Source organism: Coprinopsis cinerea (genome assembly GCF_000182895.1).
Source record: "Coprinopsis cinerea okayama7#130 chromosome 1 map unlocalized cont3.1, whole genome shotgun sequence".
Lineage (NCBI taxonomy): Eukaryota > Fungi > Basidiomycota > Agaricomycetes > Agaricales > Psathyrellaceae > Coprinopsis > Coprinopsis cinerea.
This window is the reverse complement of record NW_003307544.1, coordinates 1,832,746-1,860,156: the sequence shown is the minus strand read 5'-3', so window position 1 is coordinate 1,860,156 and position 27,411 is coordinate 1,832,746. Positions and strand designations below refer to the sequence as shown.

Sequence of the window (27,411 nt, the reverse complement as noted above, 5' to 3'; positions counted from 1 at the left end):
GGGGATATTACTTTTACTCAGTGCCAAACAGAGGCAAGCCGTACAAGCGGAGTCTTTTCAGGGTCCATCATGTCTACAACGTCCACCCAACAGCAGGTCCTGCTCCCTGGCCAGCAAATATCCGTCCGTGCACCAGCACCCCAGCTGGGAACAGGTACTTATTCAAGAGATGCTCAAATAAGAGCCAGTCTGCTCGGAGCCCCCAAGCTCCAAGGCTCTGTTAGTGTCCAGCGCTGAATTGATGGCTCAATCAAGGACTTACCCATCCGCAGACTCTCACAATACCCCAAGTTCGGCCCCATCCCCCCGCTCCAAATTCCGTGGTCCTGGGCTCAGTAACCCGTCTCTCGCCGTTACAAGCATTCTTATCCATAACCGTCGTCGATGGCATCCCACTGCCTGCAGGAGAGGAATTTACAGGCGTAATTCGGTCGCAAGATGTCCGAGCCACAGAAAAAGATAGAGTTAAAATCGGCGATTGCTTCCGAGGCGGCGACGTCGTTCGCGGCGTGGTGGTATGTTTTTATCGCGACCCAATGATTATTATCGACGCTGATTCACTGTAAGATATCGCTCGGTGACGCCCGCAGCTACTTTATCACCACCGCGCGCAACGATCTGGGCGTCATTTATGCGACTAGTGAAGCAGGCAAGTCCAGGTCTCACCTAACAATAAGATTAGTCTCTGATCTCGCTACAGGAGCGACCCTTGAGCCTGTTTCTTGGCAGGAAATGCGTTGTCCAAAGACGGGAAAAATAGAAAAGCGCAAGTGTGCAAAGCCGGAGAATATGTAGAGTATTGTCCTGTAGTTTCAGAAGGAATAAACCGATTTATGTCGAGTTCTGGTTGTGCGCTCTGAACCTCGTGCCACACAACGATCCGAAAAAGGCAATTGAGGGTTTCGACTTGGCCCAAACAAGTCATGAGCAACTTTCAACCGAACCGTCAGGACGGTGACTGTTGTTTTCGTCTCCTCTTCTAGCAGGGTCCTCAACGGTCATGACAGCAGTGCTCTCATCCATGGACCCCCTGCGAAAGGAGAGGACAATGTCTTTCGACGACAACGCCGTCAGGTATGTCCCTATTTGATGCCACAAGTTCCACACCCTAACCCAGCGACCAGCTACTCTCCTGGCGGTACAGACTGGAGAACCAAGTACAATGAAGTGGGATCTTTCTCTTGATCGATAAAAACTCCTCTAATTTCTCGCTATCAACCAGGTGCTTGATATGCTCGCAGAGACCAAGGCCGAACTTGACGAATTTCATCACGCAAGCAAGGAACTAGAAGCAGAGTTGGAAGCGGAATTGGCACGCACAGAACAGGCCCAGCAAGACCTCAAGATAAAGGTCTCGAGGGCCGAATCAGAGCGGGATGACTGGAAGGTGTGTTTGTGCTCTGGTGCTCCCGCTGCGAGAGGCGCAGCTGACCTTGACAACGCCTTTAGTCCAAGTTCATGTCTCTGCAGACCAACCACAATACGACAACAACTTCGCTTCAACGGGAACTAGACAAGCTGCGTCAGGAATATCAGTCTGTTAAAGTTCAACTGCGGGAATTGGAGATGGGAAATGACGATCTGGAGCGGAACGAGCGTGCTATATCCTGTAGTCTGGCGGACATGGAGGCCAAGTATTCGCGCGTGTTGGAGGAGAAGATCTTGTTGGAGCAGGAACTGTTAGAGAAGGTTCATTTGGAAGAAGAGACGCAACGATTGAAGGACGAGTTAAGAGGTACTTGTTTGATTAGAAGCTCCGAAACATTCGCTCACTGCGCTGCAGATGCCAATGAAGAAAACTCTGTCCTCAAGAATAAACTCTCTTCTGCAGAAGCAACCGCGGCAGAACAGGCTTCACAACTCCTCGATTTACAGCGAACTAGGCGCTCAGAGGAAAACCTCCGGCAGACATCGCGGCCACCTGACCTTGACCTATCTGAACTCTCACCAAGGTCGAAAGCGGCAGGGTCGCAAGTCACGACGCCGAAAGCTTCTGGACTCTCCAAATCCGTTACCCAAGCATCGCTACAGCGTGCATCCCTCTATAGCAAAGAAAGCCCACTCAGCGCACTCAAAGTATCTGGCTTTACCCGGTCGATCACCGCACCGTCACTGTATTCTCCAACAGCTTCAACCACTTCTAGGCTTCCCACTCGTGGAACGCCGACAGCTATTCGAACCTCCACCTCGACGTCATCAACAAGTACCACCGCCTCAAGGAATAAGGGTGTTCAGATGGTTTCAGAGATGCGGGCTCGTGTCCGGAACCTTGAACAAAGAATTCACACCAAGGTTCCTAGACTACGCATGGCGAGCATTACCGGAAACCATCGGACCAGTATGAGCTCCAACGCATCCGCGTCGAGTGTGCCCAGTATCAGCGAAAGCTCGTCTTCGGCGGCGTCCAACCCCTCAACGGCAAAGACAAGTATCGAATCCCAGCGGCCGAGCGTTGACTCGAGAAAGAGCGTTGACAACTTTGACAGAACGGTGACCAAACGAGACAAGGACTCGGGAGGTGACTCTGGCTGGGTGCTTATCATGGAGGATTCTCCGTCTCCACAGAAGATGAAGAAAGAATCGAGGCGGCTCTCCAACCCCATGGCACCCACCGCATTCCGTGGTACTACTCGAGCGAAATCACCATCTCTTAGCAGCGGACCGCAGAATTCACTGGCCAAGAGTGTTGGGAGGCGACCACCATCACGGCTCTCCAGTGGTGGCGGAGGTAGCTCGATACCCACCCCTGTATCCCGGCCAACAACACCCACCTTCCTTCCGGTCCCAACTGGTGGATCATATTCTTCGTCCGGGCTGAAGCGCTCCACTGGACCTGGTGGCCCCAACCCATACAACCAGTCAAAGAGAACATCGCTAGGTTCCAGTACAGGCCCAGGTGGAGGACGAGATCGATGTGCCACTCAACCACCCCTCCCTCGACCCTTGTTTGACAGAGATGACAACAAAGCACTTCCACAATTACCTACTCAGATGAATGGATCCTATCGCCCGAAAGCATCGAGCACTAGCAACAATATCAGCTCGGTACTTTCGAAGAGCAGAATTGGGCGACCACCGAGTAGCTCAGGCAGGAGAAACTCGGAGGACCCTTTCAGTCCGCTTGACCTGAACGACTTGCGACCCAGGTCGGGCAATTATGGGAGGTAATTTGGGTATGTGTTCTTTGAATTCTTTATGTCGGAGCTCTCGCCTGACGATTGGTAGTTTTACAGTTCTTATCTCTATGATACCGAGTCCTACACTTCACCTTCAGTACTGTCTGCTTTCTACTATGGAAAGTCCTCTATTCCCGTTTTGGTACCCGGAACACTAGTTTAAATAATTATTGATCTCGTCACTCCTTCAATCTTTCGTCCACCCTCTTTTTTGTTGTTTGTACCCCTAAGCTATTATTAGGTAGAGGAACGTTTTTGTTTTGGTGTTTCTTACCCACCTTTTACAAGTACTACTTGTTACGAACATCTTTATGACCCTATTTTTTGTTTTAGTAGGAGTTGAATGACCACCACTACGTTTAATGAGAGTATTTGGTGCTTCGCTCAGCGTAAGAGTCATGAAGAGACCGAACTCGCGTCATCATCAATCAGGGTTGAACTCATCCCACCACCGACCACAAACCTTGACCGCAATGGCCAACCCGGACTCGACTCCCATTCCAGAACGTTCTCTCAACCGCCAAGTCGTACTCGAAGAAGACGAATATACAGCAGCCCTCGACAAGATCATTGCCCGAGACTTCTTCCCTTCACTGGTCCACCTTGACGCCACCAACGAATACCTGGATGCCATCTCCTCTAAAGACCCCAACCTAATCCAACGCACAGTCCAACGCTTGCAACAGCTCAGCGACACACCTCTCGTCTCGTCCAGCCAACGAGGTCGATATGAAACACCCCTTCGTACACCATGGTCAGCTTACGGCGGTACGAGCGAAGCTTCGGGGTCAAGACCAAACAAGCGTCCAAAATACGATATCAACATGAGTCTCGATGCGTTCCAAGCCAAGTATACGTCGGAAGACAACTCGAGCTTTACGCAGATTCTGGATGAAGAGAATAGACAGAGGAAGGAGAAGTATGGGTGGGCGTGGGAGGCGCAGCGGAGGGTGGAGAAGCAGAATGAGAGGATGCTGGAGGCGAGGGAGAGGATGTTGATTGAGCCTGCGCCTGCCGCTGGCGTTAGGCAAAAGTTGAAGATTGAGGCACCTACTGTGGCCGGACTATTGACTGATGGGAAGGACGAGGAGGGCGAGAGCGAGAAAGTCAAGGGAAAGAAACGGAGCTTGGATACTGCGGAAGAGGAGGAGGGGGACAAGGCTTTGGTTAAATCTGACCAAGATACGGTTGTGGATGTCATGAAGCCAAAGAAGGACACTCGTTCTGCCGGCGTAGATAGCTGGAAGTTCAAGGTATGCATTCCTTGAGCAGTAAAGGAGTGATGTTAACGTTTCTTGTAGGCCAGGAATTCGCTCATGTTTGCACCGGATGCAGACGTATCACCGTACCATACTGTACCGACCCCCAAGGATCCAGAGAAGAATCCTAAAACCATCAAATACAATAATACGAGGCTGCCCGACCAGGATGACAGTGGGGCAGTCTCGAGGTCAGCATCTGCTCCACCCAGTCCTACTCGCAGTCGGATAGACGCTGCCATCGCAGGGACTCCATGTATGTGTATCTTTCGACTCTCCCTTATAGTATGGATGTCACTAACAGGCTGCTGCAGATCGACCCAAGTCTCCCAAGGAGAATGGCTTTTCACTGGTACCTAATCTCCCTTCACCAACGCCGGCAGAGCTCGGACCTACTGCTGTGAAGCAACTCATGACATGGGGGACCCTGAACGCTACTCCTAGGATTATATCCCAATCCGAGGACGAAGCTGAAGCCATCGCTCCCGCAACTCCATTCCATATCCCAAAGGTCTCTCGAAGGGAAGCCCTTGCCCAACAGCTGTCCACCAAAGCATCCAGAAGCCTTCGCGAAAAGGCAGAGAAACTCGGCCTTCGTACACCGGGACTGGCTCTGAACAGGACACCGGCGACTGGATTTTCAGGGAAGCGCGACATGGCCCCTCCAACCTGGACTCCAAAGAAAGCGGACGCGGCTGGCAATCTGACACCGGCGGCAAAGAGGCTCTTGCAGCGGACAGCCATGAGTACGGCCGGATTGAGGAGAGCGGACGCCATGGAGAGGAGTGCTGGATGGGAAGGCTCGAAGGAGAGAGACCTCAACCGGGTCCGATGGACGCCAACGCCGTCTGGTGCGAGGGGATAAATTAGATTAGAGTAGACTAGTACACGGTCATGAGCCAGAATCAATCTTTCGCCGTTTGGGATTGGGAGCGTCATCGTCCCCATTCCTGTCCTCCTTGTTTGCTTCTTTCGGTGCAGTGGATGCGGCCTGTTTGGAAGGTTCCGGCTTCTTCGCTGGTGCTGCGGGTTTGGCGACCTTTTTCTTGACGATGATACCCTTGAGGACGCGTTTACCTTCGGGCTTCTTGGAGGATGGGTTAGGTGGTTTCGGGGCTGCAGGTTTAGATGCAGAAGGTGTTAGAGAGGGCGGTGGGTTTGCTGCCGCGCTGTTTCTTGCAGCTACCGCTCTAACGCAAGGACAATGAGAGACAAATAAAGTTGAAATGATTGGCAGACGCACTCTCTAAAGTTCTTCAACTCTTCACCCTCTGTCTGCTTGCGAAGCTTTTCTTCTTGCTCTTGTTTCTCTCGGATTGAGTCCAAGAAATGGATTTCGTCCTCTTCGAGAGCGCGGAATTGATTTGCGAGCTTATTCTTTTCCTCCCACTCTTCTTGTTTCGCAATCTACGAGGAACTGAGGACTCGTGTGCCAAAGCAAAGGCATCAGGTTGCGCACCTTGTTGGCGGCGAGTTTCTACATGGATGCGCAAATCGTTGGAAGAGTCAATACGGGCAGTTCGATATACAATTGGATCGGACATACTTCTGCCAAGCTGCGGCCGTCGTAGACCTCGTCCTGCTGTTGTAGTTGTGGCGGCTCCTGGCCCAATCTAGAACAATAGGGGAGAGAGTGAGTTTTGGGCTGTGGAATAGTCGTAGTAGGGCTCCGAGGACATGCCTAGCGTATGCAGCCTTCCACTGTTCGTCCTTGCGTGCCCTTGCGGAGTCAATCTCGTCCTGAGTGACGAAACGAGAGCCAACGGGGCCTTCTGAGAGGGAAGGGATTGACGACTCCATTTTGGTTGTTGGTCAAGATGCCGACTTCCGAATTTGGAGGGGTAAGGTTGTTCCGAATTTGGGAATGGGCAAAGGTTCTTGTCGTACTTCCATGACTTTATTCTTTTCCTTGTAACAGTGCATGTCCATCTCCTCGCGAAACCGTGCGCCATCCGCCTCAACTCTTTCTCTCAACAATGCCTCGGCCTCACGCGCTTCCCGACGCCCTCCCCCACCGCTAGCAAAGGTCGTCACCGTCCCCCGTGCGTAGCTCCACTTTCTCTCCCCTTCCCATTTATTCATTCCCTCTGCAGCTTGGGCACGCGACGAGCCTCCTTCTCCCAAAGAACAGACTGGCTCTCCAACAGACGCCATACAACCAGCACCTCAGTCACATGCGTCAGACGCTGCCAGTCTCCAGACAACAACAGACGACCATTCTCGCTGGTGGGGCTTCACATCGCGCTACAGAGACCACTACCAGGGTCTTCACAGCCATCCAGGACCTCGCTCAGAACGCAAAGGCTTCAGAGATAGGTCTATATCATGGCTACAAGCGTCAACGAGCCTCCGCGAAGGCATGTCATCATCGGGGCGTAAAGACAAGGAGAAGGAGAGAGATCTCGAGAACGGCGATCGTCCACCACCGCTATCCATCCCAGAACATCCAACATCGACGTACAATCCCTCTGCAGTGAACACCCCCAGTTGGTATATGCCCTGGTCGGCTAAACTCGCAGCACAGGGGCCCCACCCGCAGTATCAGGACTCTTACGACTCGGGCCAAGAAGACCGCGTCAGTTCACCTGAGCCCACCAGGGAGTCTGGCTGGGCCGCCAGAAGAAAGCGGGTGCGGTCATTCATATTGACCAATGCATACGTCCCTCTCGTGAGCTACCCCGATCCCTATCTCAACTCGCCCGCTTTGCTAATCTCTCCCTGGTCACAGCTGTTCCGTTTTATTAATATCTCCTTCACAACCGCTGCCCTCGGGATGGCTATCCATATTCGCCAAATCGAACTCGCCAACCATGCAATGGGAGCAGTGGGCAGTTCACCGTAGGTCCCATTACTCCCCGTAACTATCCCGTATCTCACCTCATACTTTCTCTCCACAGTACTGTCGTAATCATCTTTGCGCCCTTGACGCTTGTCCATGTGATGGCGGCTATTTATGTATGTCTCCGAGAAATGTCCACAAATTTCCTCACACTAATGCTTGGTTGACAGTTGGAGTACTTTGGGAGACCTCTTGGCCTCTGGAGAACATCAGGAAAGTTGGCCCACACCCTATCCGAAGTCCTCTTCATCTGCGCTTGGTCTGCTGCCCTATCCCTCTCGTTCGACAACTTTTTCACATCACTAGTCCCCTGTGCATCCCCGTCCAGTCTCTCTTGGTATAACGAACTACCGCGGGATTTCGACTTTCCGGTACTAGAAGGGAACATTGGGCGGGAAATATGTGACTCCCAGCTGGCTCTTATCTGTCTAGTTGGGGTCGGCTTGATTGCATACTGCACTAACCTCATCATCAGTCTCTATCGGATCTTCGAAAAGGTGAAATACCACCCAGCTGCACGGACAGGTTAAGCACGGACATTTCTTTCCTACTTTTCATCTTTTATATATATATATCATTGTTTGGGCCTGGGATTTCACTTCGAGAGCATGTATTAGTATTTGAATCGTGTAGACACTGTCCCTCTTGCCCTCTTAATGGGCCCACGCTCCTTCCTTCATCCGCTATCACAGCGTTACCTGCACCCCGTACCTACTCTACACACCCCTTAATTACTGCACCTTGTGCCAAATTCAAGCTAGTCTTCTTCGTTATCGGTGGTACAAATATGATCAAATCACTAGTTGATATCGCGTCACGCTGTCCATCGCGACTTTGACTCGGACCACTCAGACCGATGAATGCCACCAAGTCCCAGGGACGAACACGGTAGTATCTATCCTCGGAATAACGACCCCAGCCAAGAGGCCCACGAAATGGACACACTCTCCCAGGGCCACCACCAACATTCACGCACCCAGGGTGCTGGTGATATGACGGACCGTACGCCACTACGGCACGACTTGGCATCTGGGGTACTGAACAGGAAGGACTATGCTATCGGTATTGCATTACTACTTTGCGTGGTTCTCCTATGGACAGCATCCAATTTCATAACCCAGGTGAGTCCTCCCAGGTCTGAACCAGGGTATGGAAGTAATATGTTGCGATGTAGGACCTGTTTGAAGATGGATTCGCGAAGCCTTTTTTGCAAGTGTTCCCTCTCAGCCCTTGTGGTCACACGACTGACGCTCCCGCAGTGTCACCTATATGAATACGAGCGCATTCACGCTGTATCTACTCCCATTTGCTGTCAAGAAGGTTTTACAACGGCGTTGGGGCACTGGCACAGAATCCATACGGTCGGTATGGCCCCTGTTCGAGCTGCAGTCCACTGTCGTTAACGCCCAGCACCAGACTTTTGGCAGGGTACCAACCTTTGTCCATGGACGATGATGCGCCAGGAGCCCCCGTCTCTAAACCCCATTCAACTTCCCTTCCCCCGCTCACGCCCAAGGAGACAGCACATTTGGCGGCAGTGTTTTGTATCTTTTGGTTCATCGCCAATTGGACTGTCAATGCCTCGTTGGACTTTACCAGTGTTGCTAGTGCAACAATCTTGTCAAGCATGAGTGGTATGTCTGTCTCTGACGGTTGGTATCCTTCCTAGAAGCTCACGAGTAGGTACCAGGCTTTTTTACTCTGGGTATTGGAAGGCTGTTCCGTGTGGAAAGGTTGTCCTGGCTCAAGGTCACAACAGTCCTTGTCAGGTAAGTGTACTGTCTTTCCCATTCTATTCCCCGCGGCTCATCTTTTCCCCCTTTTCCAGTTTCCTGGGTGTGATTCTAGTCTCTTGGTCAGATCATGGGAAACAGACGAGTCTCCCAGACCCATCCCAGCCGCCGACAAATCCAGGACCGAAGAACCCAATCTTGGGAGACGCACTGGCTCTTATATCGGCTGTCTTCTATGCTATCTATGTGATTTTACTCAAGGTTCGAATCAAGTCAGAGTCCAGGATAGATATGCAGCTGTTCTTTGGGTTCGTGGGGCTGTTCAATATCTTGCTCTGCTGGCCCGTTGGCCTTGTGCTCCATCTGACTGGAATGGAAGTGTTTGAACTTCCTAGTAGCAGCAGGTTGTGGGCCGGTGTCTTGATTAACGTGGGTACTCATCTACAGAATCTTCAACTCGTACTGACGTGTGCATGTAGATGGCCATCACATGGTCTAGCGACTATCTATACGTTCTGTCGATGCTCAAGACTACGCCCTTAGTGGTGACCGTCGGACTCAGTCTGACGATACCATTTGCCGTTCTCGGGGACTTTCTCAAAGGCCGTGGAAGTGAAATCCAAGTCGTCTTGGGCGCTCTACTGGTCCTTATCAGTTTTATTGCCCTCGGAATTGCTGGAGAGAGGGAAGAAGGAGAACAAGTACCACAGATACCCGTTGGAGGTGTTGAACACGATGACCATAGACGACTTTAGTTACGACCACAGACACTGTATTATTTACGCGATAACGACCTTGCGCATTCCGTCCTTAAGAGTTTTCTTCCATGTCGTCATGTCAGTTGCCCGCTGGTGATTTCGATCGGAACCTTTTGGTAGAATCAACTTTATTCCCCGCCACCACCATCCTTATCCATGGTAAGGCTCGAGACCACCTGCCATTCCATCCACGAACTCAAGAGAACATTTGAATAGCCGAAGGAACGTCGGACGAGGACCCATGGGCATCAATCATCAGTGAAGCTGCCTAAACGCAGTTATGCAGTCGGGGATTCAGCAGTCGAGCATATCGATATTGGTTCTGCAAAAGATGCGCCAGTGCGTTTATTCGTCGTTTTCTGCTCCTTTCTACTTATCAACAGCGTTGTGTTTAGGCGAATGCTCTCCTCCAGGCTATGTCCTCGCCGGAGGACAGCAGTATCGGTGTATCCCTGACCAAAAAAGAGAAGCTCGCACTAAAGAGAGAAGCTTTTCTCCAAAGTTTGTCTGCCTCACCGCCTACGATCAGGACGCACTGATCCTGATTCATTTTATTTTTTAATCAGAGCTGGAATTGTCCAAAACGCATTCCAAATCCCATGAACGTAGGATGAAGCGAAAGGCAAAAGAGCAGCTTGCGAGCGGCATGACAGAGATTCAGGCCGTCCTGGCAGCTCTTGAAGAACCTCAGGAACCTCAAGGCACAGAGTCGAAAGCAGGAGAAAGTGGGGAGACGACGACTGCTTCAGGCAGCTCCCAGACGGCATCATCCAAGAGTTTGAAGATTGGAGCAGGCAAATCGGAACCTTTGAGCAAGGCGCAGCGGAAGAAAGCTTTGTGCGTTCTCTGATGTCCATTTACTCGAAAATACCAGCTGAACTGTTTTATAGGCAATTAGAACGTCTGAGGCAGCCTCTCATTCTCACCAATCCATCTTTCTCCTCTAATCCATTCAGCACTGTCCGTTTGCACGCTCAAAATACCCTCCTCAAGAAACAGCCTCCCCCCACTACTTGAGTGCGCCCAAAAATACGTTCTCGGTCTGCTGCACCGGTGCCAGTGGACGAGATACACCATATATTATGTATCGGTAATGTATAGTATAATAATCAAACCACCATATGTCACAGGGAAAAAGGTCATCATTATACACTGGAGGAGGTAGCATAATACAGTCCAACAACATCTTGAACAGTCAGGGTATCGTTACATGAGCATATACCAGTTCCACAAACACAATGAAATTGAAAGAGCAAAGAAATGAAGGAAAGGCACTGTTACGAGTGTCTCCTGCCGCATAGACGAGAGCAGCATCGTATAAATAGGTGAGATGAACTAGGGTCTCTGAAAGAGATGAGAGGACAGCGGGTTTTACAGACAAATTACTTCTGAATGCAGACCGGGAGCAAAGGATTTCCAGAATGACTAGTCGTCGTCTCCAACGCTCATACCAGCGCTGAATACCGTGCTTCCACTCCCACTCCCGCCTGCACTGCGGCGAGACCTCCGACCAGCGCTGCGGCGCGAGATTTCGGTATACCCGCCATTAGCGCCCTTGGCGATCTCCTCCGTGAGGTTTCGTTCGCGAGCATCGAGGGCTGCAAGAGAATTCTGAGCCTCCGCCTGGGCCAAAGCATCATGGGTGAGGTCTGTGGAGGTCAGACCTAAGCCCAAACCGAGGCGGGACGACTCGGTGGACGGTCGAGAGTTATTGGAAGCTGCGTCCGAATTGTCGGCGCTCGGTTTGGGGTTCCCCCAGAAAGAGAAGCGACGATTGGTGCTGGCACTAGCGGAAGGCGAGTCGACAGGTTTCTCCACGGAGCGGGTGGAAGCATTGGAGTGGATGGAAGATTGGGGTTGAATCCCCATCAACTTCATTGTTGCGTTTAAGCGTTCCCTCTCTTTGCGGTCCTCCTCGTCTTCTTCTGTGTCAAGTTTACGAGCGCCAGTTACGATAGGGCTGGAGCCGGGTTTGAGAGTAAGGGGGCGAAGGTTTGCAGGCTCTGCCTTCTTGGGCTCAGACGTGAACGAAAACGACTTCCAATCGAACGAAAGCGAGCGCCTGTTCGCTTTGGCTGCCGGTTTGGCCATGGGAGGAGAGATGAGTTTGGTAGGGGTGGAAGGAACGGGTGTGGAGGTAGTACGAGTAATGAGCACCGACTGAGGTCGGGGTTTGGCAGGGGAAGCTCTGGGCGGCGCAATGGGACCGGGAGTAGACGGCGTCGGTGGTTCCTTTTCGTAGTCCGCTGCAAGGACGTGTTCGAATCCTTCCTGTGCGATGATACGGTCGATGATCTTCGAAGCATAGAGTGATAGAGCCTTGTTGGCATCCTTGAGAGACTTGATTTCGCTGCGGAGCGCCTCGACTTCGGCAGCAGCCTTGTCGTCGGACTTGCGAAGTTTTTTTGGGCTTGTGACGCCCAAAGGGTTCCGGTCGTCGTTGTCATCAATGGCATTACCTTCGAGAATATCCTTGTTCTGCGCACGTCCAAGCTCTGCAGCTAGATCAAGACCAGGGCCGGCAACAGGCAAATCGGCCAGCGATTCACCACGGGGAGTAGAAGTGGAGGTGGTCCTGCGTCTGCCTTGCCGACTGTTATGGCGTGAAGGTCGAGGGGATACGGGGATGTCTTTGGCAAAGTCGAGCTCGTCCGCAATAGGAATAGACATGCCTTCTGGCTCTTCGTCAACTCTATCGAGAAGACTCTTGCCCGTGCTTCGAAGACTTCGCCCATCTGCACTAGTCCCGCGTTCATCATCATCGTCGAGGTCGTCTTCATCGCTACTTCTATTGCCGCCACCGACTTGTCTCATCAAGTCGAATTGGCCACTGAGAGTCTTCTCCCTCAGTAGGATCATGTAACTTTCGTTTTCCTCTTGCAGACCCTGATTGACGCGCTTAAGGTCCACCAGTTGGGACTGCAGCATCACGAGTGTGCTCTGCATAGAGGCATAAGATGTCGACAGAGTGGATAGTTCTAGTTTCAATGCGGTCATTTCAGCTGGTTCGTTGTCGGGGTCGTTCAAGTCGGGAGTGGTGGGTTTGACAGGCTCTGGAGGAGGGTCCGGTTTCTCGGATACCTGCACAACAGGGAGAGCTGGGGGTTCGGCCCTACTAGCTAGGGTCTCTGCACGTTTCCGAGCCTGTGTTAGGGACTGAATGCGGGACTTGAGGTGTTGTTCGTTATCATAGAAAGATTGTCGTTCTGCGTCAAAGCTCGCAGTCTATGGAATTAAGGATGGAAGCACGAGTTTCTTATAGTCAGGAAGGGAACTTTGATTTGATGGGGGACGAGCTTACCTGTTCGTTATATCGACGTTGCAAATCTCTCTTCTCTTTCTCGAGCTCTCGGACTTGCTCCCTCAGCTTCTCCGCGATCTCAATACGCTGAGCCAGCTCCATTTCCCAGCGCGCCTGCTCTGCGTAAAGATCGGTGAGACGGGATTCTGCAGCATTTAGGGCAGAACTGAGGTTGGCATTCTCGGCTGTGAGGGTTGAGATTGTCTGCTCCTTGTCCTGGACTTGTAGAAGCAGCTAGAGTAGCATGGTTAACGAAGAGGGGTGAATGATAGACACAAGGGTACACACCTTCTCCTTCTTGTCAGTCTCCTGTTTAAGCGATGCCGACAATGCTTCGGTGGTGTCGCCATTTACGTGTGGCACAGAGACTATCTTGGACGGAGGGCGTCTCCGGGCTGCTGGAGTGCCAGAGGTGCTCAGTGGGCGAGCCATTCCTGTTGCCTTCATGGTAGGGCTGCCCGAGAGGGATGTGGTGGATGGTGGTGTCCGCCTTGGGACGGCCTTGGGGGATATCGTGGTCATTGCAGAATGTCGTGGTCGAAGTCGTCTATGATATATTGAGAAAAAGGAAAATAAATTTGAGTTGTGGAAGAGAGTTCAGACGTTGGTGACTGTCACGAAGCGATCGAAGCAGGGTCGTCAAGAACCTACACAGCATCTCGCGACTCTCCCAGTCTCCATCATCAACATGCCTTTCGTATGTTCCCCTTCATTTCCCTTCCCTCAATTCACATCTTACCCCGCATTTTATAGTCTGCACACTCTATTATTGATCAGGTCCACGAAGAGTCTTTATTAAATGTAATTGCGGCGTCTCCGTTCATTTGCACCATGGACTAACTTTCTCCCAACCAGCTCCTCACCTCCGTGGCCTCTCAAGGTACAGAACCCTGGCCGGCTGCATTTCCTTGGTTCTGACGACCTGCTCCAGGCTCAACAGGTCCGGCGACGGCCATACCAGCCCTAGACGCATATTGCTCTGCGGCAAACATCTCCTACCGCGGAAATATTCTGGAGATTCAAGGCCCACCAGCATCCGGCAAGACAAGTTTGATCTACTTTGCCATCACAACCTGCATACTCCCGCCAATCTTTCATTCTGTCCGCCTAGGAGGATGGGGGAAAATAGTCTTTCTGTTCGACATGGACAGCGTCTTCGACATCATTCGTCTCAAGGATATCCTTCTCCACCGTCTCTCCAGTACTTCCCTTGTCCCTAACGCGTTCTCGACGCTCGTCGCGATGTCTTTGGCACGACTGTGCATTTTGCGGCCCAACTCTACCCAACAACTGGCGGTATCTCTAGCCAACATACAGAAGATCATGTCTACTCGCTTCCCCAACCAAGAGCTGGGCATTGTTATCGTCGACTCCTTGAGTAGCTTTTACTGGCCAGACCGCTTCATCTCGGAACGGACAGCACTGAATAAGCAAACCCTCAATCCACTTAAACATGTCATCCATGCCCTACAATGTCTGCGGATATCACTTGCGCCTTTTGTGATCCTTTCCAACTGGGGCCTCATTCCATTGGAACAGACAGAAGACCCTGTACTATATCGCCAACACCTCACTCCGTACTACCCTGACACGTTCTCTGAAGCTCCCGAAGGCTACAACCAACCGCGATCTACCTCTAATCATTTCATCGTCGATTTGCATATCACCACAGCGCCATCGTTGCAAGTGCCTGGTAGCTTTGTCGGTTACATCAGATCTGCTGCGAGTAACCAACGAAGTAGAATGATGTTTAGAGTTACAGCTGAAGGAATACATTTCGCTTGATAATTGCAGCTCAAATCCAGCCGCGTCTGGACCACAGCGATCATCATCACCGCCCCTTCCTCAAGTCAAAAGTGTTGGACTGCGAGATGTATTCAAGTGCAAGGCCTAATGGTGACCTCAACCCCCTGTTAAATAGTACATATCCTTGAACTCTCTGAACGCAGGTGGACGAAAAACTTGACCTTGAAAATAGATGAAAATGGGTGGACCCGGTCGTTCCGTGATGTGACCCTAACCCTAAAGTTGGACGGGAAAACCGCTGGTCGGGTTCTCGAGCGTGTCACGGTGACCTCTGTGTTTTTCGTCTGCTCAGGCCAACTTTCTCTGCTCTTCGACGCGGTCCATGATAATACTACAGCCCTTTTCATAAGGTAACCGTGTTCGTCTTATATACTGCATAGTCGTTTCTAATGGGCGAGGTGTAGAAAAGGAACAAGTGGTCGGACGGCGCCCCTTGTCCATGCTCAAGCTCAAGACAATCTTCTTTGCGCAAAGGCCAAACTTGAAGCTCTGGGACTATCCTCTAGGATGCAAGATTGCAAGATACAGCACTGTCACAGCACTCAACAAGACGCGACGGCACTCGATTCTGCCTTCTTCACCGAATCCGGCAGGAACGACCAGTGTACCGGAGGACCCTCAGGCCTGCCAGCGACGAGCCAACACACCCGCAGATGTTCCAGGACAAGGAGAAGACTCAAAATTGGACATACAGTCGCCGCTAGCCCTATTCTCTCATATTGTCCGAGTGTATACTGGCCACAACATTCGGAATCCCTTTCTTCTTTCCCAAACCGACCCTTCCCTTGCACCCTATGTTCACCTCCCCGACCAATATGCCTCATTGATTTCTGCATTAGCGGAATCGCAGCATCTCTCTCGTGCTGTGGAGGCATTGGAATTCGGATTCCGCCTCGGTCTGCGTCACGACCCGAGGACATACGAGGATCTCTGTCTCCAATTGGCCGACCGCACCGAATGGGAGCTCGTCATTCACGTAGTCGACCTGTGCAAGGAGAACACACAACGGTGTTCGACTGCCCTGCTCAATCGGCGGGCACAAGCTTTGGTGGAGCTCGCAATGTATCGCGAGCTGGAAGAAATGCTAGAAGAGTTCTACTACTACGACCTGAAGCCGAATCGCCTGACCTTCCATTATCTCTTGAAGGGATTCATCCGCAATCAAGACTTGCCGGGAGCGAAGCAATGCTTGAAACAGATGATAAAGGCCGGGTTTCCAATGACCCCTGCCACTCACGCCATCATCGTCTGCTCCCACCGCAACCTCGGCATCGACGACGCTGTCCAAGAGCAGGGCCTCAAAAGCTTGCCTTACATGGGACCAGCAGCACAAATTGCAGTCCTCAACAGTCTTCTCCGCTATCATCTCGACAACCGAGACCTCCACAAAGCCCTCGGCATCCTCTCTTTGTACGACCAACAAAGCGTCGAGATGGTTCCCGGCATTCTTGTTGGAAAAGACGCAGATCACGACAAACGGCCAGGCGCACATTTCATCCCAACTGCTCCAGTTGTTTTACCCAGTCCGCCCAAGCCCAATGCCTCAACATTTGCAGTCTTGATCCATTTCTGCAGTGTGAAACATGACTTCAGCAGCTCTCTACAACTCCTCCATTACATGATGTCCCAAGGAATCATCCCCTCTCCGCAAGTAATTGCCGCGTTGATTACTGCGTGCTTTTCCGGTGACAGGCCAGACCTAGCCGTCCAGCTCGTAGCTGGCCTGTGCGACTCGGACACCACCCCACAACACCTCTTTGAACCCATATACTCGGGTTCTTGGGAAGGCCCTCGGTTCGAGATCCACGTCCCCAACATGAAGCCTAACATCAAAATCTTCAACGCGCTCATGAAAGGAACACTCGCAGTATATGGCATAGAAGGGGGAAGACACGTCCTTAATATCATGCAAGTCAACAAAGTCCCTCCAGACAACCGCACACTCGAGCTTATCCTTGGCTACCTGGAACGTGTCCGGGACGTACGGCCAGAGCGTCTGATCCGCCTCCTTCAACGATCCTTCAACGACCGCATCACCCCGACTCCCAAACTCATGCGAATTGTTTTTCGCTCTATCCTTCGGATCGAAAAGTATCGCAATCGCAACCTCGGCTGGCAATGGTGGTATCATAAGCAAGGCAAACGCCCCCTACCCTCCTTCCTCGCCCCTCCACAAACCGATAGCATTGTCGAGCAAGGTCACCTCAACTTCCCGACCGATCACTGGTACCGCCATATTTCCAAGATATTCTTCAAGGCCATTGCGGACAGAGGGTACAATGCCGATATCGCGACTGTGGGCATGGCTATGAGGTTCGAGGCGGTGGTCAGATTGGACATGAATGCTGCTCGAAAGCTGTTCGAGTACCTCATTGCCCGAGGTATGAAACCCGACGCTTTCCACTTCAGCGCCATGATGGAGGGATTCACGCTCATTGACGACATGACATCTGCACATGAAGTCTTTGACGCGGCCAAGGACCTGGGAGTCGTCAATGATCCGGTTCTTTACACCGTCCTTATCGCAGGCTACGCCCGAACGGGAAGGCCACGGAAAGCAGAGAAGGTATTCAAAGAGATGCTCGACCGGGGTATCACACCAGACGTTCCTTCCATCGACGCTTTCGTAGGCTCCTGGTACGCCGTTGGTGCGCTCGGACTCGCCAAGCGGTTGTTAATGTCCTTGTGGGAGTGTGTCGAGCCGTTCCCTCCCTCTAGATTCCAGGATGATTTGCTCGCCCTGGTTAAGGACTTCCGAACACTTCATCGCAAGCCGGGAGGACGCCCGTTAAGGGCCTTGTCCAGGGAGAAGAGCATCGCGTTGCGTGACGAATTGACAGTTTTAGCACGAGATTGGAGGGCGGCGACGCGGACTAAGCGGTGAAGGCGGGTGCGAGATGGAATACGACACCATGTTATTATATATAATATAGTAGTAGTAATGATACATCAGGTGAACTTGGCGTCTAACAATCGCAGGGCATCCCGCACGGCCTCCGAGTGTACCTCGCGCACTCGTCTGCGACCGCACTCCAGGAGAATCTCCTGAGGCACCAACCTTGGGGGATTCGAACCGCCCGCGTGCGAAAACTTGGATTCTTGTTGCTGTACCTCTGGGGCGGGGCTCGTGACGATCCGTGGGCCAGTGCATTTGGATCGACTTGCGACTACCTCGGCGAGGAGAGCCAGATCAGCAAATTGAACATTGGGGTGTTCCTTAATCTGCTGCCAAGCTTTGTTGGTTGGGATATAGTCCTCAATGTCCGCGCTGGTGCCAGGTTGCTGACCCGGTGCTAGCGGGCAACCACGACAGAACATCGGCACCCCGCAACAACTACTAGATCCGTCCCCGTCCTGTTTGCGACCCGGGCAATTTCCACATCTCTCTTGTGACATGACTGTCTCTTCGATGGCTGCACAGAACGCCTGACCAAAGCTGTCGTCGCCGCAGGCAGCGCAGTTGGAAGGGTCGCCGGAGCATGTTGGAGCGCCAGCGCCCTGGCCTTCAGAGTCGGAAGAAAGGGGGAATACAGGGAATATCGGCTTAGTGAGTGGTCTTGTCGTTCGGCGACGGAGGGGCACGGGTGGTTGGTATGCAGGTAGATTGTCTAAGATCGAGGATGAAGGTGCAGGAGGGGGAGGAGCCGGCTGATTCGACGGCTCCAAGGGGGTATCGACAATTGAAGACGGCGAAGGTTCGAAGGAGACGAGAGAAGTAGGACCGACGAAGGTGTCGGCTTTGAAATCACCGAGCATGTCGCGGCAAACACATGGTGTGTTGTCAGAACAGAAGCCGCAATCGAATGGAGGGAACTGTTGAATGGTATCGACCTTAACGGCGGAAGAGAAATCTAGGATTCCGCCGAGAGAGGCGACATTGATGTCGTATTGCTGTGGGAACGAGGCAGATTGGGAAGTGGGCTGAGAGTTGTCGGCTGGTGTAGGTATTGGCTCAGGGCTCTGGGATGAAGCCGTTGCAATGGATTCCACAGGGGATTCGGGTGCGATGCCAGGGGTCATCGACGACTTAGCTCTCTTCTTAGCCTGCGTGTGGGCTTTGGGTGACTCTTCCCTAGGCCGCTTCTTGTCGGCCTCTGCGGCTTTGGCCTTCTGCTCGGCCTGAGCCAATCGCTCCTTGAGCGCGATGTTTTCTTGGAGCAATCGGTCATTCTCTTCCTTCAAACGTTTAGCGATCTTCTGAAGAGCGACGTTGCGTTCTATCTCCCCCTGTTCGTAAGATAGGATCCGAGCTTGGAGCTCCGCCAGCTGCGACTGCTTGCGCTCACGGAAAGCGCGTTGAGCTGCCCTATAGTCATTATACATTAGTTAGCAACTGAGAACAGCCTGTGCAGAAGAATGGACGTACCTATTTTGAATGCGTCGACCCTTTGCGTCCGCCTTTTGAGCAACTATCCATGAATTACACGACGAATGATTCGTTTTGGGGACGTACCTCATCTTTGTCTCCACTGGCAGCGGTGGTCACAGGAGGGTCCTTCTTAGGCTTGCGACCAGGTTTGGGCTTCGAAGGAATAACCCATTCTTTCGAAGCTGTACTCAAGTCCTCAGAGAAAGTTCGCAGTAGACAGCAGGAATGGAGGAAGTACCTGTTGCCCACAGGGTTGTACCAGAGGATGCCATCCGGGAAGCGGTGACAGGTGGGGACGAGCTACGATTGGAGGAGCACAGCTGGCTTTGTCTTATCAGATAAAAAGTGTGGGACCATCTTTGCATCGGGAATATTCGGAGATGGGCCTGGGCCATCCGCTGACTCACCATGAAAACAATCTAATCTCCGAGTCCGGACAACTTGAACCAGAATGAAATGATGCAAGGGCGAATCAGTGCATTAAACGGGAATATGCAAGGAGCTCGCGATACAGTATGAACTAAATAATGAAGCAAGTTACTCGACAACTTCTTCGGTCTGCTCGATGACCTCGTCGATCCAAACCTCAATCTCCTCCTTGACCTCGCTCTTCTTAGTCTCCTTCTTGGCCTTCTCCTCTCCAAGCTCCTTTTTGCGCAAGGTACGCCAAGCATTCCATTCGTCGACGAGGCGCTTGCGAAGGGCAATGAGCTCTGCACTGACATTGCTCTCCTCTGCAGCATCTTCTTCGTCGAAGGCACGACTGTATTCCTTGAGATTGCGACGAATTTGCTTCTGTTTCTCCTTGCTGATGAGGGTCGGTGGTCGAGGACGCCAGATGAACTGCTTGAAGCGATCTTGAATTTGCTTCGTGAGCTCTTGGCCCCTGAAATCCCAAATAGCGAAGCCGTTCTCGAGCTAACAAGGACACTCTGGTGAGCATGGATTCCCGCCGCATGAAAACAAGCTTACAGTATGTGTCCATGCGCTGGCACTGGTAGCAAGATAGCGACCGCTGGGATCCCATTCCACATCAGTGACGCCATAGTGGTCGGCTGAACCAAGGAGTTGGATGTTGCTGCCCCATTCAGAGTCCTTTTTCGTGTCGTCCAAGGTGAAGTCCAGATCCCAGAATTCGAGTTCAGACTTCGTGGAGGAGCCAACAGTGGCCAATACGACGTGCCGTCCACGAGGTGACCATCGAATGGCATTGCTCGTTCGGTTGGGGAGGGTGCCTTGGGAAGACGTTAGGCGGCAATTTGAGGACCAACACAGATACGTACGAAGTAACCTGAAGTCGTTCTTTGCCCTGTCTAGCTGGTAGAAACTGACATCTGTCTTGATGGTAATACCAGGACCCGGATTTCCGAGGTTGGGATCAGAGCTAGAAACGATAGCGAATCGCTCTCCCTTAGGCTCCCAAGAGAAATCAAGGACGGTGTCTAAATATGAATCATAAGAGTAAGTGCACATTTTGGTCGCCGAAAATGATTCGCCCACCCTTGAGCTCGACAACCTCGACGGGGTAGTCCTTCTCGCGCAGACGGAAGATTTCGAGGTTGCAGAAGATGGATTTCTTGGTCTTCGTATGTCTGTCTACCTTGACGCAGAGGAAGTCACCTTGATTTTGCCAATAAAGTTTGCACTGGTTGATATGCAGAGTTTGAGTAGGGGCACGAGAGATGTAGAATATGGAAATTCACCTCAGTAACATTGAACAAGTTCTTCTGTCGAAGGATGGCACGAGTGGGGAAGTTGATGAGCGTCACACGAGCAGGCTGGTTGGCGACTTCGGGCGTCCAGTAAACGAGCATGTTTTCGCGAGCCTTCTTCGCGGCCTTGCTTCCAGATTTGGCGGCCTTAGCGTCTTTTTCTGCGTCATCCCTGTCCTTATCACCCTGAGGACACCATTCAAAGTCGACGACGCCATCGATCTTGATGCTCTTCTTTCCGTGAAGACCCATGCTGGGCAATTCGTAGACGCTAATCATCTGGCCCGGCGTTACACGACCAACAAACTTATCGTCGGGACTCCATTTGAGGGTGGGCCATTGCATCTGCTTCTTGGGAGCTGCCTCTCCGTCATTCAAAGTGGAGAAAGTTCGAAGCAAATCGCCGGATTTGATATCCCAGACAGCGAGATTGTTACCCTCGTCGTCGGGAGAGAAATATTGAGGTCCTTGAACAGCTCCCTCGGGAACGACGATGGGTTCATTCGACCAGGTGACAAGGTAGTTTTCGCATGGCGAGAAATCAATGAGTTTTACCATAGGGTGTGCAAATCGCTGGATGGGTTTCCAAGACGCGCCTCCCCACAAGCGAACACCTTGTCGATGAAGCGTTGCAATGTAGGTGCCAAGGGGAGACCAGGCGACATAAAGGAAATCTTTCCACTCCTGTTCGAGAGATCAGGGACTTTGAATGGATTAATGAAGTGTGTGGACAAACCGGCTTGTAGGCAACTTCGCATTGTGAAGGCTTCCCGTGCCAGTGGATAGCGACTTCATCTCCGCGGTAAGTTACATATTGATCACGTCCTTGGGGATCGGCGAGCCATGAACGCAAGTGCTCCTGCAACACTTTTAGCACAGTTGAATATAAATGGTTCAGAACGCACCCTAGGGGCATACTCCTCGTCTTCGGGTTCTTCATACCGCTCATCAAAGTTGGCCAGTGTTTCGATGTCAGTAAATTTGTTCACTCGGAAGGTATGGTTGGCATCGAATGGGTGGCGATCCAGTACAGCGATGGCGTGGTTAGCATCGTCGATATTTCGGAATTCGATAAAAGCGTAGCTTCATGCAGATAAAACAAGAAATTAGGACAATACATACGGGAAGATGATTCGAACGCACCCCTTGCTTTTTCCTGACGCCTGGTCCCAAGGCAAAAAGATATCATCGGCCTTGACTGCAACTCCGCGCTTGGAAAATTCCTTGACGACTTTTGACAAAAGCTTCGTCTGTTTTGAGGGGTCGATTACGGGGAGACCATCGACGACGACGGTATTGTCCAAGCTATCATCAAAGTGAACTTGGTATCTGGTACGGCAAACTCAGCGAATCTGGGCCAATCAAGCAGAATAAAAGAGATTACTTTGCTTCAATGTCTGAGTAGTCGATATCATCGATATTTTGTGCTGGCATCTTGGGCGAATGAACGCGATTCAGGGCAACCTCTGATAATTGGCCCTTCCCTTGATTGCGGATTTTTTCTTTGTTCTTGTTGTGTTCACATTTCTCGATCGAGTCACGCAGAACGGAAATGCATTTCTCTTTTTAAGACATCTCTTTTCATATGTTCACTCTATCTAGTCTATCCGATGGTACAGCAGGCATAGTATTTCATCGTCTTTCCACAATTTTTACAGATAAATTTTGCTCGCTAGTCGTGATGTCCATGCAGGCGACGGAATTTGAATTCAGGATCAGGCCCGCGTTGATGGCCGAAAATGACGGCGTCACGGAATCCGTTCTGACGCGCCGCGCGCCTTGGAGAACTCGAGAATTCGTTCACTCATACTGGGATGCTGAAAGCCCTCGTCGACCGACCGTTTCTGACTTTCCGAACGGTACACCGGTCTTACCATGTCACCAGAACTTGCCTTTCTTCGGAAAAGTCATCGACAGTTGCCAAAAACGCTGTAGAGGCTACGTCACCCAAACCAGACCGTCCAAATCCCAAAAAACGCAAGTCGCGCACACTCAAGGTTCCTCAAAACCCCACGCCCCTGCCTGAACGGATTAGTCTACCAGAGATATCTCTCCTTAAAGAAGTACGCGAACTAGAGAAAATCCAACCAATCACGATTGAAGATGTGGAACGGTATCGACCAGCCGACCCCCCCAACCCAGCCAGGGCAGACTATGAAAAGAACTACAAGAAACTGTCCCAACACATCTCCAGGTCGTTCAAGAGAGACCAGCTTCTCAAGATCCTTGAGCTCTACGATGCAAGAACCGTCGTAGCATCACAAGCCAAGGCCACGAAAAACAGCCTGGTCGCGATGCTTCTCAGACAGTGGGGGTGGACACAGCCTGAGACGAGTACCGAGTCCGGTAGGTGCTCTAGAGTCGTCACACTAGCACGACTAAACGAAATTTCATCTCAGTGGTCCACCTGAAGGCCAACGAAGCCTCACTTGTCCTTAGAGGTCAGACAACATCCTGTAGTTCTACGGACAGCCCTCTAAAACGCACCAGACACCAGGGGTCACAACATAAAACGACTAGCCCAGAGTCGTCGTGTTAACCTCCGCTATTCCCGTGAAACATTGTCTTTGCACGTCTCCGGAAAGGAAGAACACGTCAAAGAGGTCGCGTCCGCTGTTACCGCCCTCAAGAAGGTATCTTTGCCCACATCTCGAGCCAATGAAGTGGGCAACTAAGCGCTTATAGGACCTAGTGGAGAAAGAGTTCCGATTGCCATTTTCCTCGGGGGTAAATGGAGCACAATTGGACGGCATATTTCTTTCCTCTGGAGCATTCGTGGAGAAACTCAATGATACAAATGTGGGTCAACGTTCCTCTTCCACTATCGTCAACTGACCGATTACATAGTTCCGAATATCCTACTCGAGGTCCTTCCCCGAATCCGCCACCCGAGCGAGGCAGAATTTAATCAAGATTGGCTACACGGTATGCGACGTCCAAGTAAAGCTTTCGTAAATCATGATTCACCGTTTCCCCTTTAGAATATGAACTCAATCCAGGAGCCCTTGTTTGCCTTGAACTCCTCGAATGTCAGCGAAAGCACCCCCTTACTAGCTTATCCTTTTACACCTGTGCAAAGCCTCTTCAACACAAAGGACAAGTCAAAGGTGTACAGGATATCCAGGAGCGCAGACAGCCCCATTCCAGCTCCTTTTACTACTCCGAGAGATGATCAGTATGTTGGAAACGGCGAATTCACCAAGTTTCAAGTTGCTGACTCTGGTGTAGGAATCTCCTTGATTTGCGCAAATGGTTCCATTCCATTCAGTTGGAACACGGCGCCAAAGTAACTGTTGAGTCCTTGTATGCCGCTTCATAGTAAATTCATTCCAGCATCTTAATTGCTTTTCAGCCCCGGTAACAGAGTCTTCCAGAAGGCTGGAGGCCAGAACGAGCCACCTATACCTCACTGCGACATCTCCTCCCAGAGTGTTGTTCAGTCCATTCGAAGTGCTTTCCCTCGCAATTCGAGCTTTCACCCTCGGTATGTTGACCGAGGTCCATAGTGCCACCTCTTTCTGACCCAAATCTACAGCCTCCCAGACACTGTCTTCAAATTATCGAACATTTCGAACCAAACATATCATCGCCTAGTATACAGCGCGGTCCCGTCTGATTCTTCGACTGAGTCCAGTCCTCCCTCGATTTTCAGGTTCTTTGTGGTGGTTGACCTCACGCGGGAATCCCTTCTTGCCCACCAGTATCCGGACCTTTTTGTGGGGCTGAAACCTGCAGAAAATGGTGGCGACAGTACGACCTACTATGCCTTGTGCGACCGAGGCTGGAGACAGGGTGTCGACCTTCTGCTCCCGGATAGGTAAGAGGCCGAGCGTTGTTTTGCCGGTCTGCGTTATCTCAGCAATCTCTTTCAGCTCGTTTGATGTGAAGTTATGCGTGAGTGCAATGCAGACTCTACGCCTACCAACCCCTTTCCAAGATTACATCGACGAACTTAATGCGAGGTACGCGAGTCGTATGAGCAGGAGGGGTGCACGCTTATCGGTCGTACAGGTCGTTCGACAACTCCATCCCCGGCGTGGAGCCGCCGCTGTATTTCTACCACGAGGGTCAGCTGCACGTCTTGACATCCTCAGAAATCGTTCGAAGTGCGTTGAAAGAATTACCTCGCGCAACCGATGAAGGTCCCGCGTCACGAAACCTCTTTACCGAAATCGCTGTCGACATGAATTCGCGTAAGTCGGAATCAACTTGCCACGTATGTCCATCGCCTTTACCGCACTATGTCTGGAAATGACGTTCTCGTTTAGGCTTCTACCACCCTGGATACCTCTGAGGAGAGTTGGGATCGGTTTGTCCAGCAGCTCATTCAAATAGCCAATCTTGAGACAGGAGCTGCATGGGCATCGCTTCCCAGCAGTCCTTAATTGACAAGGCCCAACGTCCTTTACTCTGCCAGTAAACCACTACCCGCCTGGTCGTAGACCTGGCTCCACGCCGAAACACGGGCGGCCGATAACAACATACTCACAACTCTTTGCACAATGCTACTTTACCGCGTATTTTACTAGTTCTTTAATATTTTTCGATAGTCGCATTGGATAGGTAATGCAAAGAAGGGTAAACAACTTGAAAGACTACGGGTATAGATTAAATGTTACTGTCCAGTAGTATAGACCGATCCTGATAACCCAGTCATCCGTTTACATATTTCTATCAATCTTCACCAATTCCGTGGCCAGCTTGGCTAGCATTGTTTCGGAACGAGGATTGCGGGGATAGTGTCTGCCATCGCCAGGTCTGGCCGTTGAATTAGCATATGGCAGGTATATCGTTCAGGCGAGGACTTACGAAGCACCGCCATAGAGGAGACGCGGGATCCAACCATACTTGGTGCTCCAGCCGAGAGCCTGAGCCCAATTCTTCCTCCATCCGATATCATATATGTAAATTTGACCATGGGCATCTTTAACGAGCCTTCGTTGTTCGTACGATAACTCGGGTTCCAGAGGAGGGTCGGAAAGGGAATGACCTGTTCGGGGTAATGGGGGAAGATGTCGCAATAACATGAAAGGTGAGATGTTCTCCAAAGTCGTTTGGTTCGTACTGCACGAGAATCGATTCAGAAACGACACTGCCGAGTTATTTAGAAGTACGGGACCCACGTTATAAGATAGTAGTGGTAAACTGCGAAGGGTCCGATTACAATGGCAAAGATAACGCCATACATGGACAGCACCAGTTCATGGACGGGCGTTATTTCATTCTAAAGACGGCCTTAACACGGGTGAGGGGAGGAAACTATAGTTTGGGCGCACCACATATATGGGGTTGCGGAAAGAATACACGAGCGCGTCGATGGCGACTCCGGCAACATATACAGCGAGAATAGTGATACACGTGAGGAAATGGACGAATGCAGGATACGTCCTGTGGCCCTGCGCAAGTGGCGGATGGGATCAGAACTCTGAAGGAGGGGTGTGTGAGAAGAGAACACCTACAACACAATTGGACCCTAGCCATGGACAGTGATGATCTGGAGCGAGTTGAGCAACTTGTCTTGCGCCCTAGATTGAACTCACCCATTTTGAGTACACAACGACCGCAGACAGAGCAATGATGAGCTCTTTCTGGTTTAGGAGCCTATTAAAAGCGGATTAACGTCGCACCTGGATGCCATACAACCTGCAACAAGACGGAGTCCGAGTCTTACCCAGCATTTTCTACACCATCTCCCCGGTGCCAAAATATCATCGTCGTCCTCCATTAGAGCTTCCATCACTCCAATGTTTTCGTCATTCTGGTCTTCTCCGTATTCTTCCCGTCGAGTTACCTCTACGTTAACCGGACCTGGATCTCTTGCAACGCAGACAATGAGGGAGGATATGATGAGGAACGTCAGGGTATAGATAACTGAGAGGTGGATGACGAGAAGGTGCGGTTTCTTGAGCGTTTTATAGTGATGGTCAACGAGAACCCATAGGATGGAAGGGTGGGGTGCTAGAATTAAGCCGACGGTCGCTGGAAGTCGGTTAGTTCAGGACGCGCTGGTAGGCGATTGAAGGAGAGGGGCGAACTCACCTGCTAGAGGAAGAAGATGATACCAAGGTTTTTTAACCTTTTCCGGCGGTTCTATTGTCGACTGTAGATTTGGTGTAGCATGTCTGGGTTGTAGCTCCAGTTCGTTTATGAGTGGTGTTGTCCTCCGAGGCATTGCGTGAAGCAACAGGAATGTTCCGTTCAGGGCCAATTGGTTTGGGTCAAATTCTTCAACGTGGAATCAATCCTGTCGTAAAGGAGCGAGATAATTCTTCATATGAAGGGAGAAAGAATGACTAGTAAGTGTACAAGAAGAGCGCAGGAGGGGCAAAGGAAGCCCAAAGAGGCTGTGGCCAAAGAAAGAGGATGATGGAAAAGTATACAAAGCCGAGGCACCTTGAGGACTTTCCTTTCCTGGCGGCGGCATCTGGCGAGCACAGTTCGGGGTGCAGATTCTCAGA

General features: G+C 51.4%; 14 protein-coding genes across 14 annotated transcripts; 9 read left to right on the top strand and 5 right to left on the bottom strand.

Moving 5' to 3' along the window:
* Window positions 1-69: 69 nt before the first annotated feature.
* On the top strand, window positions 70-795 carry CC1G_06805 (exoribonuclease; the record flags this gene model as incomplete). The annotated part of the gene is made up of 3 exons (XM_001828767.1): window positions 70-219; window positions 273-515; window positions 568-795. The coding sequence occupies 3 exons, from the start codon at window positions 70-72 to the stop codon at window positions 793-795; spliced, it is 621 nt and encodes a 206-aa protein (XP_001828819.1).
* Window positions 796-1,000: 205 nt separating this feature from the next.
* CC1G_06804 (hypothetical protein) lies at window positions 1,001-2,225 on the top strand (the record flags this gene model as incomplete). The annotated part of the gene is made up of 6 exons (XM_001828766.2): window positions 1,001-1,074; window positions 1,125-1,167; window positions 1,223-1,387; window positions 1,450-1,735; window positions 1,784-2,076; window positions 2,145-2,225. The coding sequence occupies 6 exons, from the start codon at window positions 1,001-1,003 to the stop codon at window positions 2,223-2,225; spliced, it is 942 nt and encodes a 313-aa protein (XP_001828818.2).
* A 1,424-nt stretch (window positions 2,226-3,649) lies between these two features.
* CC1G_06803 (hypothetical protein) lies at window positions 3,650-5,300 on the top strand (the record flags this gene model as incomplete). The annotated part of the gene is made up of 3 exons (XM_001828765.1): window positions 3,650-4,429; window positions 4,478-4,691; window positions 4,750-5,300. The coding sequence occupies 3 exons, from the start codon at window positions 3,650-3,652 to the stop codon at window positions 5,298-5,300; spliced, it is 1,545 nt and encodes a 514-aa protein (XP_001828817.1).
* Window positions 5,071-6,235, bottom strand: CC1G_06802 (hypothetical protein; the record flags this gene model as incomplete). The annotated part of the gene is made up of 5 exons (XM_001828764.2): window positions 5,071-5,625; window positions 5,679-5,842; window positions 5,895-5,912; window positions 5,982-6,038; window positions 6,113-6,235. The coding sequence occupies 5 exons, from the start codon at window positions 6,233-6,235 to the stop codon at window positions 5,328-5,330; spliced, it is 660 nt and encodes a 219-aa protein (XP_001828816.1). The 3' UTR covers window positions 5,071-5,327.
* A 92-nt stretch (window positions 6,236-6,327) lies between these two features.
* On the top strand, window positions 6,328-7,804 carry CC1G_06801 (hypothetical protein; the record flags this gene model as incomplete). The annotated part of the gene is made up of 5 exons (XM_001828763.2): window positions 6,328-6,477; window positions 6,529-7,103; window positions 7,164-7,273; window positions 7,333-7,390; window positions 7,445-7,804. The coding sequence occupies exons 1-5, from the start codon at window positions 6,357-6,359 to the stop codon at window positions 7,802-7,804; spliced, it is 1,224 nt and encodes a 407-aa protein (XP_001828815.2). The 5' UTR covers window positions 6,328-6,356.
* A 358-nt stretch (window positions 7,805-8,162) lies between these two features.
* Window positions 8,163-9,816, top strand: CC1G_13663 (vacuolar membrane protein). Its single transcript, XM_002912085.1, has 7 exons — window positions 8,163-8,395; window positions 8,449-8,483; window positions 8,534-8,635; window positions 8,691-8,908; window positions 8,965-9,043; window positions 9,103-9,436; window positions 9,487-9,816. The coding sequence occupies exons 1-7, from the start codon at window positions 8,210-8,212 to the stop codon at window positions 9,760-9,762; spliced, it is 1,230 nt and encodes a 409-aa protein (XP_002912131.1). The 5' UTR covers window positions 8,163-8,209; the 3' UTR covers window positions 9,763-9,816.
* A 105-nt stretch (window positions 9,817-9,921) lies between these two features.
* Window positions 9,922-10,782, top strand: CC1G_13662 (hypothetical protein; the record flags this gene model as incomplete). The annotated part of the gene is made up of 4 exons (XM_002912084.1): window positions 9,922-10,104; window positions 10,161-10,266; window positions 10,332-10,602; window positions 10,656-10,782. The coding sequence occupies exons 2-4, from the start codon at window positions 10,182-10,184 to the stop codon at window positions 10,780-10,782; spliced, it is 483 nt and encodes a 160-aa protein (XP_002912130.1). The 5' UTR covers window positions 9,922-10,104; window positions 10,161-10,181.
* A 408-nt stretch (window positions 10,783-11,190) lies between these two features.
* Window positions 11,191-13,513, bottom strand: CC1G_06799 (hypothetical protein; the record flags this gene model as incomplete). The annotated part of the gene is made up of 3 exons (XM_001828761.2): window positions 11,191-12,990; window positions 13,067-13,300; window positions 13,355-13,513. 3 exons carry the CDS (start codon window positions 13,511-13,513, stop codon window positions 11,191-11,193), a joined length of 2,193 nt encoding a protein of 730 aa, XP_001828813.2.
* Window positions 13,514-13,754: 241 nt separating this feature from the next.
* On the top strand, window positions 13,755-14,851 carry CC1G_06798 (recA/RAD51 family protein; the record flags this gene model as incomplete). Its single annotated transcript, XM_001828760.1, has 4 exons — window positions 13,755-13,763; window positions 13,820-13,867; window positions 13,922-13,946; window positions 13,998-14,851. 4 exons carry the CDS (start codon window positions 13,755-13,757, stop codon window positions 14,849-14,851), a joined length of 936 nt encoding a protein of 311 aa, XP_001828812.1.
* A 460-nt stretch (window positions 14,852-15,311) lies between these two features.
* CC1G_06797 (hypothetical protein) lies at window positions 15,312-17,756 on the top strand (the record flags this gene model as incomplete). The annotated part of the gene is made up of 1 exon (XM_001828759.1): window positions 15,312-17,756. One exon carries the CDS (start codon window positions 15,312-15,314, stop codon window positions 17,754-17,756), a length of 2,445 nt encoding a protein of 814 aa, XP_001828811.1.
* A 65-nt stretch (window positions 17,757-17,821) lies between these two features.
* Window positions 17,822-19,513, bottom strand: CC1G_13661 (hypothetical protein; the record flags this gene model as incomplete). Its single annotated transcript, XM_002912083.1, has 4 exons — window positions 17,822-19,178; window positions 19,239-19,270; window positions 19,326-19,423; window positions 19,480-19,513. The coding sequence occupies 4 exons, from the start codon at window positions 19,511-19,513 to the stop codon at window positions 17,822-17,824; spliced, it is 1,521 nt and encodes a 506-aa protein (XP_002912129.1).
* A 190-nt stretch (window positions 19,514-19,703) lies between these two features.
* On the bottom strand, window positions 19,704-22,387 carry CC1G_13660 (PRT1p; the record flags this gene model as incomplete). The annotated part of the gene is made up of 9 exons (XM_002912082.1): window positions 19,704-20,159; window positions 20,214-20,476; window positions 20,525-20,683; window positions 20,742-20,886; window positions 20,945-21,637; window positions 21,690-21,812; window positions 21,859-22,036; window positions 22,097-22,282; window positions 22,338-22,387. The coding sequence occupies 9 exons, from the start codon at window positions 22,385-22,387 to the stop codon at window positions 19,779-19,781; spliced, it is 2,178 nt and encodes a 725-aa protein (XP_002912128.1). The 3' UTR covers window positions 19,704-19,778.
* A 380-nt stretch (window positions 22,388-22,767) lies between these two features.
* CC1G_06795 (hypothetical protein) lies at window positions 22,768-25,338 on the top strand (the record flags this gene model as incomplete). The annotated part of the gene is made up of 12 exons (XM_001828757.2): window positions 22,768-23,299; window positions 23,353-23,394; window positions 23,444-23,586; window positions 23,639-23,752; window positions 23,801-23,878; window positions 23,935-24,128; window positions 24,182-24,256; window positions 24,306-24,437; window positions 24,489-24,770; window positions 24,826-24,915; window positions 24,965-25,169; window positions 25,222-25,338. The coding sequence occupies 12 exons, from the start codon at window positions 22,768-22,770 to the stop codon at window positions 25,336-25,338; spliced, it is 2,004 nt and encodes a 667-aa protein (XP_001828809.2).
* A 276-nt stretch (window positions 25,339-25,614) lies between these two features.
* On the bottom strand, window positions 25,615-27,314 carry CC1G_06794 (hypothetical protein; the record flags this gene model as incomplete). Its single annotated transcript, XM_001828756.2, has 8 exons — window positions 26,993-27,314; window positions 26,625-26,932; window positions 26,494-26,554; window positions 26,413-26,447; window positions 26,230-26,349; window positions 26,077-26,177; window positions 25,763-26,017; window positions 25,615-25,711 (listed from the first exon to the last, which is right to left on the bottom strand). Exons 1-8 carry the CDS (start codon window positions 27,123-27,125, stop codon window positions 25,615-25,617), a joined length of 1,110 nt encoding a protein of 369 aa, XP_001828808.2. The 5' UTR covers window positions 27,126-27,314.
* Window positions 27,315-27,411: the final 97 nt, after the last annotated feature.

Excerpts from the sequence above, each read along its gene's own strand:
- CC1G_13663 (XM_002912085.1), top strand. The coding sequence starts at position 8,210 with ATGGACACACTCTCCCAGGGCCACCACCAACATTCACGCACCCAGGGT. Across the intron at positions 8,636-8,690 it reads ACTGGCACAGAATCCATACG|ACTTTTGGCAGGGTACCAAC; the intron begins GTCGGTATGGCC and ends GCCCAGCACCAG. Across the intron at positions 8,909-8,964 it reads AATCTTGTCAAGCATGAGTG|GCTTTTTTACTCTGGGTATT; the intron begins GTATGTCTGTCT and ends AGTAGGTACCAG.